The sequence below is a fragment of the Chamaea fasciata genome, unplaced genomic scaffold (assembly GCF_029207755.1).
Source record: "Chamaea fasciata isolate MVZ Bird 193981 ecotype frontalis unplaced genomic scaffold, bChaFas1.0.hap1 SCAF_2, whole genome shotgun sequence".
Taxonomy (NCBI): Eukaryota; Metazoa; Chordata; class Aves; order Passeriformes; family Sylviidae; genus Chamaea; species Chamaea fasciata.
This window is the reverse complement of record NW_027094087.1, coordinates 15742595-15762684: the sequence shown is the minus strand read 5'-3', so window position 1 is coordinate 15762684 and position 20090 is coordinate 15742595. Positions and strand designations below refer to the sequence as shown.

General features: G+C 38.3%; 1 protein-coding gene across 14 annotated transcripts in view; it reads right to left on the bottom strand.

Moving 5' to 3' along the window:
* EMSY (EMSY transcriptional repressor, BRCA2 interacting) overlaps window positions 1–20090 on the bottom strand; it is a 41332-nt gene that overhangs the window by 9778 nt on the left and 11464 nt on the right. For 11 of the 14 annotated variants that reach the window (XM_066208783.1, XM_066208853.1, XM_066208813.1 and 8 more), the window contains 9 exons: window positions 18084–18343; window positions 13381–13645; window positions 11083–11352; window positions 8788–8937; window positions 6880–7053; window positions 4394–4530; window positions 2701–2874; window positions 1605–1803; window positions 91–255 (listed from right to left, as the gene is read on the bottom strand). In XM_066208783.1, coding sequence (XP_066064880.1) covers window positions 91–255; window positions 1605–1803; window positions 2701–2874; window positions 4394–4530; window positions 6880–7053; window positions 8788–8937; window positions 11083–11352; window positions 13381–13645; window positions 18084–18343 — 1794 coding nt within the window. The remainder of the gene's footprint in view (window positions 1–90; window positions 256–1604; window positions 1804–2700; window positions 2875–4393; window positions 4531–6879; window positions 7054–8787; window positions 8938–11082; window positions 11353–13380; window positions 13646–18083; window positions 18344–20090) is intronic. The other 3 variants (XM_066208871.1, XM_066208834.1, XM_066208880.1) reach the window with 3 other exon arrangements.

Below are 20090 nucleotides of genomic sequence, written 5' to 3'. Positions count from 1 at the left end.
GCTTTTCAATTTCAAAATTTATTACAAAAGCCTACTTAAGCAAAAAATAACCTCTGAAGTTATCCTAAACAATTTCATGGGTTTTCAGACCTGTTGTCTGCTGAAGTTCCAGCAAAGCTTTTATTGTGGAAGTCGCTGACTGAGATTCACTGGATACATCCTGGTAAATTATTGTAGGGTTTGTGTCCACAGCAATTTCATGTTCTGACCAATCTTGACTTCTTGAAGCAATCACATGGACTACAGGCTGAGAATCTGTTTGCAAAAAAAAAACAAAGGCACATCATAGAATCATGGAATGGTTTGGGTTGGACGAAACCTTAAAGCTCATCTCATTCCAACCCCCTGCCAATGGCAGGGACACCTTCCGCTAGACCAGGTTGCTCTAAGCCCCATCTGACCTGGCCTTGGACACTTCCAGGGATGGGGCAGCCACAGCTTCTCTGGGCAGCCTGTGCCAGTTCAAGTCATCATAGAACCATTTAGGGTTGGAGGGCTCTCATCCAACTTCTTGCTTTAAAGCAGGGTAATAGTTCAAAATTACACCTAATTACTCATTATTTATTAGCTTTGAACATTGCCAAGGATGCATATTCTCATTCTGCAACACTTTCAATTGATTCTTGAAGTAAAAACACTGTTGATGTTATGAACAGTTTCCAGAAAAAAACTGAAGTTCTGTATCTTAGTTTTTTGTAAAAGATTTTGTTTGAAAAAATCAAAGTTCAGCAGGTTTCTTTGTATGTTGAATTTGTCTTGGATTGAACTTTTTTCCCTGAAGGTTTTAGCAGGTCAGGTGATCACCATGTATTCAGCATTCTGAACTAACAGCACCTAAATTTTGATAAGTTGGTTGAACCTTCAGAACTTTTTAAAAACTTACTTAAATGGCCATATAGACCAACAGTTACAAAATTATATAGAAAAGGTACCAAGGTTTCACTGAGACACTTACTTTTACTTGCTGCAGTGATATGTTATCATGGTCACTCCTGAACACAGGTTGGATTTTGTTTATGCCCTATTATTTATGCTCCTTTTACACACAAAGAGCTGCCTCTGTATCATGGCTTGAAGCCAGGGTAGAATTCCCATCAGGATTGCATGTCTGGGATACGTCCTGATGCACATGCATGTCTATAAAAGGACCGAGATTTGTGTTGGTCCCATGACAGCTTTCAGACATGCAGCAGAGAGATGCTTCGATACGCTCTGGAAAGACAGTGGCAGTGCATGGACTGCCAAAATAACCTCCAAAACTTGCTACCCTGTCTACTTCTGGCAGACTCTCCAGGAAGAGAGAATAGGTTGCATTGTAACAGCAAGATGGAGCTCAGCAAGACACCTTTATCACCACTTTTCATGACTAATGAAAGCAAGTAAGTAAGGATTAATGAAAGAATTATTAATTTAAAATATTAAGAATTAATGAAACAAAGTAAGTATCTCAAAAGAAAGAAAAATATAAAAATAAGGGAACAATGGTGCTTCACTGAAAACAGATGGGGTGAAACCTGTGCTAAAAGGAGACACACAGCTCTCTGGGACAAGCTGGCATGCTTGGAAGACAGTCCACTCATACATTATGTGACACCAACACAGACCTTGAGAGCTCTGGGAAGACTCTGTAGAAGAAGAGCTACTGTCAGTGTAGGTTTGTGGTTCTTCTTTCACTTCTGGGAGAGATGAGTTTCCTGTCTCTGCTACCCTTGAAGCCTGCTGTAACGTTTCAGTCACCAGCTGTCTGGTTTGTTCACTCACAACTGTTGCTTGAAATGTCACTGGCTTTGGTTTTATGAGGACCTAAATAGAAAGGTAAATTTTGTTTATAGTAAAAGCACTCAAGAAACAGATCAGAGCAATCAGAGTACAGGGTGCCTCTCAGATCTATGTACATCACCTACATAATATTCTACTTAGAAAGTCTACCTCTAAATTCAGCAGCTTTGATTATTAAACCACAAAGTCCAAGTAAATGGCAATGCACAAGAATGTACTTCTCACTCAGTAATTTGAAGTGTTTAACACAATAAACCACTAAACCGTTATTTTTCAGGACTAGATAAAACTAGTGTGATAAGAGAAAGCTACGCAAGTGAGCTGGAACATGCACTGCCACTGATAAGAACAAGCACTTCCACAATAAATACAGTCTTGAACAAACAAAACACACAAAATGTCACATCTGATAAAAGTTCGGTTCTTTCAAATACTACGTGCAGCCGGAGAAAAAGCTGAAACTGAAAGCACCCAGAAATAAGCCGGATTCTCTGTATACAGCCCCACCAACTACACAAAGTTGCAGGGACAGCCAGAACAGGTATTAAGCAGAAAATAAACTTCAATAAAACCTCAGATTTGATGAATGACCTCTGCCCAGACTCTGCATCTTTATTTCTAATGGTCTAACCATTAGCTGTAAGATGTAAACAAGTATCTGGAGCCATGGCCAGACAGTTTCAGCTACAGAAAAGGCTTAGTAAATCCTTTTGGCTTGCTCTAGGCCTTCAGAAAAAGCTAACAAATGCGGATATTGTGCTTGAGAAATTAGGATCGAGCCCACCTCATTACAGCACTAAGTCTCATTCCCCACAGATATATACTAAACCTGGAACAAATGAGGAAACACATTGAAAAATTATTTACTTCCCATTAAAATTTAGGGGTACATTCCAAGACAGAAAGGGGTCCTCACTGTACCTGTGTTTTCCCTTGCTGACCATAAACAATTTTAGTTGGGATGATTTTGGTGGCTGGTTGGACCGTGGACCCTATTCCTTTTGGCTGTGTAACAATCATTTTTGTGATGGGTCTTGTGGCAGTGATGATAGCAGGTTTTGCTCCTGCCGGCACTGCCTGAATAGTTTTCTCCCCCTGCAGAGAAGTCAAAGTTTACAGGTTAACTTAATGGAATTGTTCAGTGAGACCAAATTTTCCAAAAAAATACAATTATACGTGAATGTGTGTACCATGAAATAAATCTGCTGCTACAACTACACTTATCTGATATAAAATACATTAGATGGCCAAGAACAAAAGAACCTACAGTTTTGAATGGAAAAAGCTACCAAAATCCAGTTTTCCATTACCTTACCTTTTGAGCAGCTCTGAAGGGGTGAATAAAAAGAAGTAACTAAAAGACATAAAGTTTTTTAAATTGGAACTTTCTACAAATCCTTCACAAATGTTTTTTTAAGACCATCAATTTCTACTAACACTAACTTTGGCAAGACGTCTACAAAACTTGAACTGAGATTCTAAAAAAATTATTTAAATATATATTTTGGCATTGTCTTCGGGACCAGGACATTAATTATGTAGGGACTTCTTTCCAACTAAAAGTTCACTTCATCAAAAAATGCAGATTCACAGTGGTTTTACAGAAATCATTTGACTACAAAATAGTGTTTACATATAACTAGACTCCTGATAGCTTAAGAAGAGCAAAGACATTGAGCATGCTTTTTTTAAGCTCTGCACAGCAATAAACCAAGTGAGTAACAACATTAGTATCCACTTCCTACCAATATCCATGAAATAGCTGGAAATCCTCCAAAACATACTTGTTCCAAAAATACCATTCCATTTTGGTAGCTACTATTGTGTAAACATCCTAAGATTTCCACTTGTCTGCAAATACACCTTTAATTCTAAAACCAGGGAAGTTCAAAACCTTAAAAAAATAAAATATTTTAAAAATATCAATTTTAAATCAAAAAAGATTTTAAAAAACCCTTCAGTAGTTCTGCTACTCAAGCAGCCTTTTAAATTTTACAGGACTAAGGCATTCAATCTCAGTTTTACCTAGGAACATTGATCATTTTTATTTACAAGTACTAACAGAAGCTCACTTGATGCCAGAAACTTGATTTTTTTCTTAGGTATACCTCAGGTTATCCAAAAAATAATTCACCACTATGCAATACCCAGGGAACAGGATGTCACAATGTTAACACACCACATTAACTGAAAATGATTTCCCTACTGTGAAGACACAGTTCATTTCTGCCCTTTATACCCAAAAGACAAACGGCTGGAGATGCAAGTTATTAACACAGGACGCCAGTTCTCACTGGAGCAAACAGGGTAAGATTCTAGTAATTTTAATCTATTTAAATTAATTCAATTCAGGAATACAAAATCATTATCCATGGAAAAAAAAACAAAGTTCTAAAGTTTATGTTTTCCTTTACCTCTGAAAACATTCCCAGTTTGCTTTAATCATATTCTGCAAACCACAGTCAATTTTCAAACATCCCTGACATCAAGACATGCTGGATCTGTTCAGGAGTTCCTGCACAGTTTGCTTTTGAGCCTTTAGCAGAATGAATGCAGCAGCCACAACACAGCCTGTCACTAGGCTCTCCATTTGAGACTTGAAACAATTACTTACCCCAGCATTCAACAGTGTTGTAACAACATTTTTGCCTGGAAGCCCTTGAATTGTAGTTCCTTTTCCAGTAGTTTTTTGCACAACAATCACATTAGGTTTCGATGTCATTGGAATTGTAGTGATTTTGGTTGTAGTTCCTAAATTTTTGTGGGAAAAGAAATAATGTAAAGTTTATCACATTTTGTTTATTTCCCTTCACCATAGAAGTTGGTAAGCTATAGAGGAATCATTGTATTTAAATCTGACAGCACATCAAGAAACCAGCAGCATCTGGAATGGGAATTCATGTCACCCAACTCAACATGGAAAGATTACATGCCAACTTGACAAATCTTTCACCTACAGTAAAAACAGGTGTGCCCAGGGAACATAATGTATTCTATATTAGGATAGGAAACTCCTTTTCACCAGTTACAGAGCAGACTAACACAGCTTTCTCAGGCAAACATGTAGAACTTTTCAAAGGCTGGAGTTAGGGTGGGATAATGACATCACTAATACTCAACTTAAGGTCCTATTTGCACAGACAAATACTCTTCTACAGACGACCTCTGTAGAAGAATCTACGTACCAAAGATGTATCTCCAGTCAAGAGAAAAACCAGCTCTTTCTGTTGTAATGTAAGTGATGAATAGTGGATTGAAAGAAGGAAAAAAAGAAAAACATGCTATTGTTTCACAACCAGTCCATAAAAGCTAAGTTTAGAAGTGTGGTAGTTTTTTGGTTTTGGGCTGAGTTTTTTGGTGATTTTTTTGTTTTGTTTTGTTTTGGGGGGGGGCTTTTATTTGGTTGGCTTTGTTTTTCTGGGTTTTTTGTTTTGTTCTTGCTTTAAGAGTTGTCTTGGCTATCTCTCTGCCTATGTTACTATTCAATCAGCTCCATTCCCTTTATCAGATTTTTAGTTCCCTATAGTGACAGGTGATTCTGCTCAGCCTTCCACAGTCTACAAAAGTACATACACTGAAATGAATCATCAGTGCTATCAGACTGCCATTGCAGTAGCTCCTCAGACACCTTTTTATCAACAATTTCTCCTTTCTACAGAGGAAAGCTCCATTCAGTCACAACAGAGCTGCAAGCCAAATGATTTCCTTTACTACCTTCTACCCATTAGTCATGCCTGTAGGTACTACACAACCTATTTCAGATTAACAATTCAACTAATTCTGGGCAAGGGAAGAAATGCTGAAACAAGATTATGATTCATTTCATCCTACTGACTTCAAAGGCATCTAAAGACTGCTCCCTTGGCAAAAACAATTAAGCAAACAAAAGGAAAAAGGCAGGCATGATTTCCAAACTTGTGTTTTTCCAAGACAATCGTTATTAATCTCATCAGGATCACTCACAGGTTTCCCCACATTAGCTACTGCTCAGGAGAATACTTCCATTTGTGTATAATTCATTACAGGACCTAGAAATTGTCTTAACCATATCCACAACAGGTTAAAAAAAGTTACTTGTTGCCAAAGAAGATGTTGTATCATCACTAAATATAATTTTGTGGAAATCAAAACCTGTAAAACTGCTCTATGAGATTACAGCCCAACAGTGCATTTACTGGATAGCTTGTGCAGCACCTTATGGTGACTGGAGCTGGCTAGTGCCATGTCAGGTCTTTGCTAAACAAAGTTCAAGTCCTAAACATATACTAAGAAATTGTTTCTGGTATCAGTGTGCTTGGTTCCAGTCCCAAAGAGACCTTATCATTACAGATGACAGAACCACTGAATGTTTTGGGTTGGAAGGGACCTTGAAGCTCATCCAGTTCCACCCCTGTCAATGGCAAGGGCATCTTTTCTGCAAGACCAGGTTGCTCCCAGCCCCATTCAACCTGCCCTTGAACACTTCCAGGGTTGGGGCACCCACAGCTTCTCTGGACAACCCGTGCCAGTACATAATCAGCAGGCAGAACCAGGGCTAGTCAGCAGACTAACAAAGATAAGCAGCATGTTAAAATACAGCATAAAGCTGGGAGGGAAAACTTAAGGCTGAACATGGGCCAAAGGAAAGACAGGCTGACACTGATAAAATTTTAAAATAAGGTGCAGACTGCATAGCTGAATTTAACATACACAGTCCATTTTTATTCTGGTTCTTTGGACACGCAGTGGAACAGAGAAGGGCAGCATTGAGATTATAAAATGTTTTAAATATGGGCCAATAGTGTTTTCTGATCTTTCTGCTCTCTGTACAACATATTAGTCCCCACCACACATTTCTCTTTCCTCACAGTTTTCTTTCACATTTTCTGTCACCTTCTTAAACACAAGAACTACCACAATCCTTAAGGACACTTTACCTTCAAACTTCTACCTTTTACCTTCTTCTACATGCTCAGCTATTTTTCTTCTGAATTCTTCAGTAAAGGTCCTAATAACTATTTGAGCATGTAACCCACAGAAAAGCCCTGAACAATTAAAGCAAGCCCAAAGTTACCTTTGAAATAAAAGTCTTAACAGTAACAAAACTACTCATATGCCTACCAGAAACAATATTACTGCTGATGATCTTCCCTCCTAGAGTAGCCAGTGATTTTGGTACTACAGTAATGATGCTACCACTTGTAGTTTTCACATAAGTAGCAGCCCCTGGAGTTCCAGCCATCCGAGCTCCCAGAGAGGGACTCACTGTTGGCCGTGTATATGTTGCTTGAGTTCCTGTTTTAAAGAGAGAGAAAAAAAGTTCAGTTACAACACAATCCTCTATTAATATTTGTGGAAAAATATGTTAGTTTAGGAAAAGTGTGTCAGATTTATTCAAAAATATCCTACCCTGCAATCTATTACCACCCTTAAAATTCTCCTAGTAACTTTTAAATCCACAGAGCAATATTCAATTATACACTAAATTTAAATTGATGTAACAGTCTTCTGAGTGTTTTAACAAATGTTCCATGACTGCCTTATTTTAATTCATGTCCTTGTACATAAAATCATAATTTTCAATAGATGTGCAGATTCTGCCTGTAGGTTTGCCTTTTGCTCCCTTAGATGTCCAGGACTCAGGCAGGCATCTGATGACATGATCAGAACTCATCCCTTCCTCTCCGGAATTACCCTTCTCCTATATGACAGACTGCTTATGAGGAGAACTACCAATGACTGGTTTAAGTTACACCCTTAGAAAAAAATGTAATTTACAACGATGATGCTATTTTATGGACTTAGCATACAGCAGCACAGAAGAAATTTCTCAACATAGTATAAATGCTGTTTTTTTAGAACTAGTCCTTTTCTGAATGGAAATTGAACTGAGTCCACAAAAGAAACTTGTTCAAAAATAGCAACAGCTACACAAACACTGAAATTCCATTCTGCTTGTACTGCTGCAGGTAGTGCCCTTAATTACACAAGGTCACAGAACAAAGCAGTTTGTTTCATCAAGAACGGTGTGTTCACATCCAAAAGAGCACAGTACAGATTTTACCAATAAATGAACTGCAAAACTTCCGTTTTTTCCAACGTACTTAAAAACGTGAAGTACTTTAAAAGTTACAAACAGAATATTAACCATTAGTTTACACTAAGGACATGAGGAAATGGCCTCAAGTTGCGCCTGGGGAGGTTCAGGTAGGATATTATGAAAAAATTGCTCATGGGAAGGGTGGTCAGACATTGGAACAAGGTGCCCAGGAAAGTGGTGGAACCAACATCCCTGAAAGCATTGAAAAGCCATGTGGATGTGGCACCTGGGACAAGGATTTTAGTGGTGAACATCGTGGTGCTGGATTAGTGGTCAGACTTGATGATCTTAGAGGGCTTTTTCAACCATAACAATTTTATGGTTCTAATATTCCCAGCCCATGCACAGAAAAAAATCAAGAAATGAAGAGTTTTCTGAAAACTGGGATAAAGCTTAACTTTCAAGTTTTCTTCAGGCAAGTTTAGAATCAGAACAGTCTGCATTATTATATATTAGAAACACAAATACAATCAGATGCCCAGAAAAACACTGGGAGCTTAAATTTCAATTTACTGGTCTTTTTATAAATTCACTGCAGGACTATGAGCAAGTCACATGTCTTCTGAAGTCCATCTATGCAAAACAGGAATGGTGCTGACCTGTCTGCTTGAGTTAAGTCAGTATAAATCATGTAATATAAGGTACTACAGAAGTGCAAAGTAGCTGTATAGGTTGCATAAAAACTTCCTTATAATAAACCTAGTGGGGAAGGAATAATGGTATTTTTGTGTACCAATTCAAACAGAGGAATAAAAGAGCACTCAGTGCAAAACTCCTGATCTAGAATAAATAACAACAGGATTGTGAATGTGCCGTTGTGCCCACTGCTCAGAAGAGGCAAGTGCTTTTTTGTTAACCCTAAGAAACCATGTTTGATCACCTGTATGTCTGGGTTTACCCTCCCTTCCCTTCTCAGAGCCATAACTTACCAGTGGGAGTAGTGACCAGTTTAGTTGTCATGATAGTCCCATTACTGCTAACCACCATAATGGGTGAATTGCTACTGCTGGGCAAGGTCGCTGTAACTGGTTTGGGAAGGATTTTACTGGGCTGCACCTGTTGAGTGATTATTTTAACACCTAGGAAAGGAGAAAGGTTACTGTTAAAATACAGGCACGATAAGTTACTTTCTGAAATGCTTTCTCAGACCAAGGCCTAGTGGGCAAGTAGCCCCACAAGGCTTCAATTCTGAGCCCACGTATTCTTTGATCAAGAAAAAAATTATTTAATTTTTGAGGGAGTTTTTTGTTTGTTTTTGGGGTGTTGGTTTGGGTTTGGTTTTTTTTTTTTTTTTGCTTAGTTTTGGTTGGGTTTTTTGCTTGTTTTGCAAATACCAAGAAAAGTCATTATCTTTGCCTTTCATGTGCCTGTTTCAGTACCTAGCTACTTCCACTGTCCATTCCATCACTGATTTCTTGACATAATTTTTTATTTTTCCTGATCCATGATACAAAAATCCAGAACTTTCCCAGGAGCCAAGAGGTCACAACGAAGACTAAATTGGTTCACATACAATGAACCACCTAGAAGCAAAGTAACTCTTTATCAATTCAGTCTGTAAATCCTAATGTGTCATAAGGCTAGACCAACTTTACCATCCTGAATAAATTAAAAAACATTTCTGCACAAGGAGTATTGGTGACTGTAAAGAAGCAACTGCGACACTGGCTGGGGAAGGTTGCTTTAAGTAAACTGCTCTCTTTCCCCTTGATTTACTGGTTATCTTAAAGCCACAAAGAAATTTGGCCTAAACTATGAGTAGAATCAGTAAGAATGAAGGATGAGGGCACCTTAGTACCTCCAGGATTCTGTTCCATCTCTCTCCATTTTGTGTTGGGGAATGGTACCTCTGTGAAATTCACTTCTCAGCTGCAAACCAGCAGATTCACAACATCTGTTCAAAAGTGCACCCAGGAGATGTGCATCTTATGATCTGTTCCATGATGACATAAACGCATTGCACTGTGGCGGCCAAATACCATGGAACACACAGCCTGGATGAATCCCATCTAGATGAAGCACTTACGTTTGCACATAAGTATTCCTAGGTGAAAAATTTTGTCCACTTGAGATATGGAACATCCTCCAGAGATGTTTTCTTCCCTCTACACTGACTATAAAAGCAGTACAGAGCAAGTAAGCTCCAAACTGAAAGAGAAATTGAAGTCTCTGCATCATCCAGACACAAAACTGGATAAAAAGTAAAGTCTCCATGAAAACTGATTCACATCTTCCAGAAAGAATTAGTATCAGATGATATTTCCAAAGAAACTTTTAAATAAAAAGCACAATAAGCCTAAATTCATTGTAGAAGACAAGGAAACGAAACTCATATTGATATTGATCAATGGCTGGAAGCCTTTTTTATGTCTTAATTAGTAGCTATTATTTTTCTTAAGCAATGGTCCTATAATCCAAAAGGTAGTTTTATCAAAGGACAGGAGTAGGGCTGTTTATTTTTTCATTTCATGGTCTATTTTAATTTTTTGATCTAAATAGTATGATATAAAATAATAATTTCACTGGCAGGATTAAAATAAAATACTGACTTTATATTAATACACATAAAAATACTTTGCACTTTTATAGCACTTATTTGAGAACCAGATAACTTTGCAAACTTTATTTCTTACTACTTCTTGTTGAGATAAAACCTGTGTGCTACAGCAGAGAAAAGCCAAGAAATAAAGATTACATGACTTGCCCAAAGTCAGCTGAGTGAATCAATGTCACAAAAAGAATCCAGTCTAACTTCCAGATCTAACAGTATTTGTTTTGACAAGTACCTCAAAAGTACATTTTGATTTCTGGACCAAAGAAAATAATTAAAACATGGAGTAACTTCTTTTCCCAGGTGATATAGTTGCACAACTCTTGGATCTTCAGAAAACTGGTGTGTTTCACGCTGCCAATCACACTACTTTTGAAGTTATTAACATACCTCTCAACCTCTAAGATAAAAACATATATACCAAAAGCATGATCTGTAATACCTGAACCAAACAAGAAGACTGAAAGAACCAAATTCTTTAATTACTGTTACTTGAAAACATTAAAACATCCTTCACTATCTACTTATAGTCATGCTTGAAGCCAAATCCTGTACTCAAGAAATGATGCCTTCATGACCACTCCCCCATGCACATTTTGGCACAGAATTCTGCCCTACTTTCCTGAGTTGCAGTCAGACCTCATCAATGTGACCCAAGATCAACTCCAACTACCTGATTCCTGTTTGATCTGAATGGTGGGCTTGATACCAGCTGGCAACTGAGATTGCTGTGGCTGTTGCTGGGCTACAGAACATGGCACCAGCTGCTGCTGCTGTGGTTGCTGCTGCTGCTGTTGGGCCTGTTGGACTTGGTGCAGCTGCTGTTTGGGAGATTGCTGATGCTGTTTGGGAAACTGTGCTAAGATCTGAGTTGGATTCCCAACCAAACCTTTTGGGGAAGGTAGTCTGGTAGAGGCAACTTTAACTGCTGATGTAGATACACCTGTGAAAGAGTAAAGGGTTTAAGATTCAACAGTGCAATGAGAAAGAAAAATACTGTAATTTCTAAAATAATCTTATATTTCAATTATCTTTACAACTGAAAAACACATTGATATGTGTGAGGAAATAAAGCTCCCATTCAGCAGAAGTGCTCTGCTAGGAGGTAACGGAGCTTTATACAGATTTTCAGTGTGGCAGCAGAACAGCAGCTAATGGAAAGACCACAAACCCAGTCTACTTCTGCACCTTTTGTAATACAAATAATTCAATAGTATTTTCATAGACTCATCTCTAACCTCTGAGACAGCAAACCACCTATAGTGAAAATATTTTAAATATATATATATAGACAGATAGATAGATAGATATTTATAAATACTTATAACAACCTAGTTTAGTCAAAGGGGTTCTGCCCCTAGCAGGGGGGCTGGAAGTAGATGTCTAAGATTCCCTTTCAACCCAAAACATCCTGTGATTCAATGATTCCAAAATCACAATGACAAAAAGTGGTGACAGGATGATGTCAAATATCAAACCCGTCAATGCCAGAAGGGAGTTATCTGTTAGCAAAAGAGTCAGTTGGCATTTTAAAAAAATCAAGTATGTAAGTTATAAACTGTGGGTCACCTGTTTTGTGCTGTTAGGTTAGGTGATCTTATAAGTAAAAGTGATTAAAAGAAGTCTGCCGTAAGATGGAAAGACAATGTTCCCAAATAAATCTTATTTCTTATCTCTGTCATTCCCTTACATAGCTGTCACAACATTTACAGCAAAATCTAGCTTTGTATATAATTCTAAACTACATATCCATAAGCACCAAAACAGACAAACAAAGTCCATATCTTATGAAGTAATTTTTCAACTAAATCCCAGTTGTAGCGGAAAACAGAAACAGATTGAAGTGATGATGACAGAAATCATAGTAAAGGTACAATTCTGGAAAAGCAGCTCTTTTTTACTGCATCATTTAAGATGATTACACCACTTCCTTGGGCAGGTCTTTTCATTCATGAGTTTAATTTTACATTTGAATATATTAACAGTTCATAGCACAAAACTTTTCACCAGCATCTTCTGCAATGACACTGACAGTCTTGGAAAAAAAAACGCTGGAGAGATACTCCACCCAATGTACTTTAGAATTAAAGTCTCCTCCATGATCAAACCCAACTAAAAATCAATAATTCAAACAATACGAAAGCCTGCTGTGAGCCCTTCTGCTCCATAGATTAATATCTGATTATATTAATACAAGCAATAGGGAAGGAAAATACCTCCTTCATATGGCTATCCAATGTTTTGTGGAATGGAACAAGAATGGAAAATACAGATCGGGAAAAATTGCGATGTGACACTTGCCATTGTCAGGCAGTTTTTCTTTCGAGTGCTGCTCATTAAGGCCCATTCATTCATTAATTCACAGCTTCCCTTTCAAATGCTAGCTGGTGGCTGTGAAGCTGAAACAGTCAATCTAGCATACACAGTTGGAATTTGAAATCAGAAACATAAGCTTTTTAATCAGGCCCACTCAAGTCTTAATTATAAACGACTTTAAAACTGACACGCTGATAGAATACACAAATAAAAAGGTGTAAACACTTCTCTACCTTTCAGAATTGTCATCTAGGTGTGTTAATAAGTTGTATCTACTTGATGCTAACTTTGCATGTTTTCGTAAATTGGTCTTTTAGAGATGCAATCACCTTCAGATATTGAAAATGCACATTTTTCTATGCATCAGACAAAGTTCTTAAAGCCAGTCATTTTGAGGTTATATTGTTTTAGAACTAGGTCACACCACCCCACCACATCATCTTTAAAAGGAGGATCTGTACATTAACTGTTGACATACAGAGAAAAACAGTTCAAGAACTTTTGTGGAGTCCCTTGGATTAGTTTCATCAGCTGATTTCTTTCACATATCCTGTGCTTTACTCATATTTAAACAAAAAGTGCATCTCTTCAGTGCTATTTTCAATGCAAAGTCCAATTCCTCAATGCAAGAGCCTTTGTAAGATAATTGCCATACCTTGTGCTACTGTTGACATAACCACTGATGGTGTGGATGACACTACAGCAGTCACAGCAATAGTATTTGCAGTGCAGGAGGGAGTGGAGTAGGTGCTGCTGCTGCCCACAGAGGACTGGGAAGCAGTGATAACCACGGGCTGCTTTTGAGTAGTTGAGGCAATGACTGATGTCGGGACAAGTTTTGTAACTGCAGCATAATTGTGGGACTTGGAAAGGATGTTGGGTACAAAAGTTGAGCTTGGAGAGGTGGTTACTATTATGACCTAAAGAAGAAAAAAAAAAAACAAGAAGAAATTCATTTGTCCCTTGCTTCTATTTAGAAGCATAGAAATTTCAGTAACACTTCTATCTGTGTACTTAGTTTTAGGGATATGTGTTTATTAAGAGCTTTTAAGACTGTCAATCAAATTTTCTCACAAGAAAGTTTCAACTATTTTGAAGAAGTGGTGATTAACACTTCATTAAAATTAGGATTTTTAAGAAAAACAATTACTATCCAATTAAAGTAGAATTATCTCATGTCTGAAGGCAAACAGACAGGAATGAACCTGACTTCGTTAAACTGCACCAGGAAGCTTGAAACCCATTTTAAGAGAAACTGAATGGATTTCCAGCAAGTTTTAAGTGCCATTCTTCCAAAGCTTTGCAAAAATATCAAGAACCAGCAACAAGAGAAAACAGATTTTTTTTTCTTTAACAATTAACAAGCACTTGCTGAGTCAGTATCGGGAAATGCTTTTGATCTACAAGTCTGTAAACAGTATTTCATCAGTGAAAGAAAAATGGTTTAGGTTTGAAGCAAATACTGCTTTTAGTGCTCTCAGTAATGAGAAATTCTTTCTGATTTGTCCGAAATCCATTTGTCTGAAGAGAATAAACATCACTCCAGTGCAAGTTACAACTACAACTTCATGAATCTGATCTGACATAGGAAAACACAGAATTCATGACAGCATTGAAAGATGTCTGTCCTTATGCAACTGGCCTAGAAAACTAAACATTTATTAAGTATTGAATATGGGGACTGTTGACGAAAGAAACTCCTTTTATTCAACTTATATGTCCCTTCTTGTACTTAAATAGTTAAAATAGAAAAAGAAGCATAAAAATACAACATTTTCAGTTTATCATGCAAGAATATTGAGAAAGTATTTTAATAATGCTGTTGTCTCAACAAAAATTTTATTAAAACCTTGAGAATTTTAACTTATTGATGATTCAATGAAACAAAAGCCGTTAGAAAAATAAGGTACAAAAGGGGCAAAGAAAACCTGTGTCAGCTCACACAGAAAGTCTCACACTGCTAGCCAAGCACTACTGAAACCTTGCCTGATAAAGAAATAATATGATAATGGCACCAGAAATAGACTTAAGCAACAAATCAAGCAGCAAGAGATTACGAGTTTATAATTTGCTTAAAGAAAAATGAAAAAAAAAAAAAAAAAAAAAAAGAGAGAAATAGCCACATGGATGGAACAAAGCAGCAAATTTCACCACCATGGCTGGTTCTGCCTCTTTTGCCTCAGTTCTTAGTTTGATGGTCTCTGCTGCTCAGACAAACCTTTAACTTCTTGATCTGAGGAAAATCAAAACCTTACTACCCCACAAGCTACAGCAGGTTGACCACAACTAACCCGTGTCTGAAGGACAAGGTTTCCACATTCTGCTGCTTTTCTACTTGACTGCATTCTCCAGTGAGAACATTTTTTCTGCATCAGTGTTATTTTTGCATTCTGCCTATTCTTGATTTAATCAAAACACCTTTCTCAAATTGCTCTTAGGCTACAACCATGCAGATGAGCTGAACATAACACAGCTTGTTCTTGTTCTAGTCTGAGAATTGGAAGTGAAAGGATTCTGTGATAATCCTCTGGAGTTTTATCCTGTTTTTTAAACTGTCAGTTAACACTAGAAATACTTCTAACTGTCTGAAGTCTACCGTCAGCTCCATTCCACCCAGGACAACTAATTTAGGAACACAGTCAAAGGACAACTTGCAGTTTAAAAAGGCAGATTATAGGTTAGTGTGAATATAAACTATACGATGACAGGGCAAGTTCAGCATCGCAACTAAATACAGATATGTAGAATGAATCTGGGCATAATCACAACTCCTGTAGACCATTGCACTTCCTCAAATCCAAGTGTATCACTTAAAAATACTTTATTTAATCAAAGAAGGAAAAAGCCTGTAAAACCTTACCGTTCAACAGTGGCTGCTATACTATGACTAAGCAGGTTTGTGTCTGCCTAATCTATCTCATCTTTCAAAATTAACAGAGCAGAGCAAAGTTCAGGAATCTTCATGTATGAAGTATATCCAGAAATCATAAAATTCAGGTAAAAAATTAAGTATTAAAGTTCAGATCACAACCACTGTATTTCTGAAATACTATTTTGTCATGTATGTTGAAGTGATCCAAATAACCTCATCAAGGGCACCAAAACTGCATGCCATGTTCTACAGCAGAGAAACTGCCTGTCTTTAAACATGCACACACACACACAAATCAAGTTGGTAATTTTGTTGTTGGTTTTAATCGCTACAGTAAAATCTAATTCCCAGCATGTACTGAATTTAGTCCTGTCAGCTCTATTTTGAGAGATGTCAAAACTTAGTCCCTGAAAAAATAAGGTTATTGTAACTGCCAGAAACTTCACTAGCTCGACTCCTTCCGTGTCCTACACAGGTGACTTTATTACAAGAAAATCCAGAAACTGGAGCTGTGACATTATTAGTTGTTACGACAAATCTTCCTCCAACCTATTAAAATGTCAAAACAATTCAAAGAGCTGGCAAGTGGAAACAAAGAATTTAATTAATATCTAACAACTTACACTCAAACTGGAAATATGCATACGAATGAACAAGACTGACTTTTAATGTAAAACTACTAAAGCGGATTTCTCCCACTAAAATAATCCCGTTATATATTTTGGCATTTCTAAATCCAACACAAGAGGGCACTGTGACAACTTCAGATACAAATGCTACTCTGGCTGCCTAACAAAACAAGCACTGATTTTTCTGTCATTGCATATTAGTGCAACAGTCAAATAATACAATGCAAAGCGAACTCTAAAATTTCCATGTCAGAACAAGTGGAGAGGCATAACTGCAGGAAAAGTCCTATCAACAGTCCACTCTTCTGGAGATTTAGTACACTCCATCTTTAACTTCCACGATTTGCAACACCCATACTTAACACAACCTTACATAAGTTTAAGGCAAAAAATTCTTACTGCACAAATTATAACCCTAAGATGCAACAGGATGGAGAAGTTAAGCCCTGTAGTAGCTGTGGAGTTGATGCACTGAATTCAATTTGATGGTTTATGCTCACTCGCTCTTATACACTCATATTCAGAGATGAAATTTGATTATGGACACTGTTAATGAACAGTGAATCAAATGAAAGCATCTTCCCTGGAGTGGGAAGAGGTCAGAAAGCAATACCATTATTGCACATTACTTCAGTTAATCTTACTTGGTTTTAAAGTCTCCAAAAATCAAGACACAGGAACTCTGCTAATCCAAAAAGAGCCATAAAGCAATAAAGAAGACTAGTAGGACAAATACATGCAAAGGCTTGAGCTCAACAGTCAAACTCTCACAGTTGGAAAAAAAGGCTTGTTAGTGGCCAGCCTACCATAAGTCTATTGGTATCAAGGTAAAATTAATTCCACAGATACCCTACCTCTTCCTGAAGTCTACTGTAATTAATAACTGTACCAAGAATGAATTTGGTCTGAACCATTCATCTTTTTTTAAATCTTAAGAACAGAAGAACAGACACAGCTGAAATGCCTCCTAAAGAATGGTAATGTAGTCATGCCATAGATTAGGCACTTAAAAATCTAAGTCCAGTACAAAATTTAAACAAGGAAAACCTTTTCTGCACACTGCATTGTGGTGAAAGCTAGGCACACTCAGCAGAAATAACGCAACTGATTTTGACCACTGTAACACTGTTAATGTAGAATGAGAAATAGCACACTAGCATTGAAAGGAAAAATAAAGCCCCCCAGACTTTGACCAGCTCCAAGAATAAGCATTACAGTCCCCAAAAAATTAGTCTCTAGATAAAAGGCTTTGCAAGGGAAAGTCCATGCCACCTCTCCTGGAATTCTACTACTGCAAAGAATAATTATACATAATGAAAATAGAAATAAGAAAGATTACCTTTGACCAACAGTTGTTACCATCTGAAGGCTGTTCAGTGGCCTATATGATCCAGTTTTCAGTGGACTAGTGTCCATATCACAAAACCCAACACCACAAATGGTACTAACTGGTAACCTTGTTGGCAGTCTCACCAGAGAGGCCAAGAATTTAATGAGCATGGAGACTGAATCCCCTCTCATCCCTAGAAGTGGTCCCTTCAGGTCAGGGTTGAGGCACATTGGTGGGGCAGTCTGGGGGAAGCTTGCACTCCCGCTGCCTGTGCTGTACCTGTTCTGTGGATAAAAAGAGGGCTTCAGTCTCCACAGCTGTCAATCCAGGTCCTTTCACACACAGGTGAACTAAATTCATACAAGAGTTTGGTTTTCCCTTTGACTGTTTTAAAGAGGGATTACTTTATCCCAAGTGTAATCCTTAAAAAACAGCTAGTCAGATCATAGAAAGGAAGAGTCAAACATCACATCTTATTCATTGATAAAACCAGAATACAGTAACAGTTGGCAGCTTCCCCCACATACCTTCTGTGTTGTGGTATTTGTTGTCTGTGTTGAGGGCTTAGTGAAGGTTATTTTCACAGGCGACATGTGTGGTGGTAAGGAGTTGGCAATGCTCTGCATTATATTACTCATTTTGGGGCTCCCACTTACAGGCACTGTGATAGTTTTAGTGACGGGAGTCACTGCCTTCGGGACTTCTTTCAGGAGAACAGGGGAAGAACTAGAAGAATTAGTTCGCCGTCTTTTGCGGGGCTTTTCATCATCATCCGAGCAGCTGACACCTGGAAAAGAAATACTTTTACTAAATTATGTTTCCCCTGTCTGCAGATCTCAGTGCTTTCTGAAACACTACATCCTTTTTTGAGTCTTACACCCTCTTTCAGGTAAGATAAAAAGAAATAAAGGACAAATTACATCTTATGGTCACAAACAAGCTGCATCACACCTCAGATGCTCTTGGTTCTTGACAAGGACCACCCTCACAGTGCCATGAATCAGAGAAAAAATCACCCCAAACCCAATCTACTCAGTTACTGGGTTACTTCGTTCAGTTTGAGAGATTAAAAGAATGTAAGAGCCAGTACAGGGTTTTCATTCTGTCTACGGAAGTTTGACTAGTGAGACTACACACACAAGGGGATTGGGATCATGCTCCACACAATTTAAAAATTTACACTACTTTGGGTTTTTTTGGTGGTGGTTTTGTTTACAGCAACTGGACTATCAAAGTTTATTCCCCTACAGTCTCCTTAGACTTCAGCCTTGGCACCTACTTCCATGTCATGTTTATCCTTGCAGTACCCTTCTGCTTTTCATCTCAATACAGCATCTTGAGATGTAATTTTTTTTTTATTATATAGTCTAACTGTGAAAGTCAATCCTCACTTCATCAGTTTTTGCCTTCTTTGGTGAATTTTGTGCTACAGATATAAAATGGCACCCAACACACAATCATGAAAAACAAAAGTCCGGGCTCAAAGGAGTTCTTTCTTCCTCACAATCATATACTGCACACATAAAAAAAAAAAAAAACTCTGCTGCAATAGTCAGCTCAGCAAAGGATAACAGCATGATTAATGGATCTTAAATCCAAATGAAACTTGCCAGAGTAGGCAACAGATTCATAAAGTACAGAAAGACACAGGTCTAGATTACAGAAAGACACAGGTTAATAACCTTGCAAACATCTGAGAGCTACTCGGTAGCACTGAAGGCAGGAAGGATCTGAACATGCTGGATCCATGGGCTGAGGTTCAACAAGGCCAAGTGCCAGGACTTGCCCTTGGATCACAACCACTCCATGCACAGCTACAGGCTGGGGCAGAGTGGCTTAAGAGTGGCCCAGCAGGAAGGGACTTGGGGATACTGGCCAATAGCTGGCTGGATATGAGCCAGGTGTGCCCAGGTGGGCAAGGACAATGGCACCTGTCCTGGCCCAGCACTGGTGCAGCAGCAGGACCAGGGCAGTGACCATTCCCTGTGCTGGGCACTGCTGAAGTACCTACAGTCCTGGGGTCACTTTTGGGCACTTCCTGACAAGAGAGACATTGAGGTGCTGGAGCACACGCAGATAAGGGAGCAGAGCTGGGGAAGGGTCTAGAGCACCAGGAGCAGCTGAGGAAGCAGGGGGAGCTCAGACAGGAGAAAAGGAGGTTATGGGGGGACATTCTGGCTCTCACCAACTTCCTGACAGGAGGGTGTAGCCAGATGGGGGCTGTGTTCTTCTCCCAGGTGACAAGAGGAAATAGCTTCAAATTGTGCCACAGGAGGTGCAGATTGGATATTAGAAAAGAAACGTCACTGGAAGAGTAGTCAGGCATTGGAATAAGTTGCCCAGGGAAATGACAGTCTGGAAGTGTTCAGAAGGTATCTGAATGAGACACTTGGGGACGTAGTTTAGAGGTGACTATGATGGTGCAGGTTGATAGTTGGACTAAATGATCTTGAAGGTCTCTTCCAACCCTGACAAATCTGCAATCCTGTTATTTATGCTTACCATGTTGACCTGTGTCAAACCATTTAAAAAGC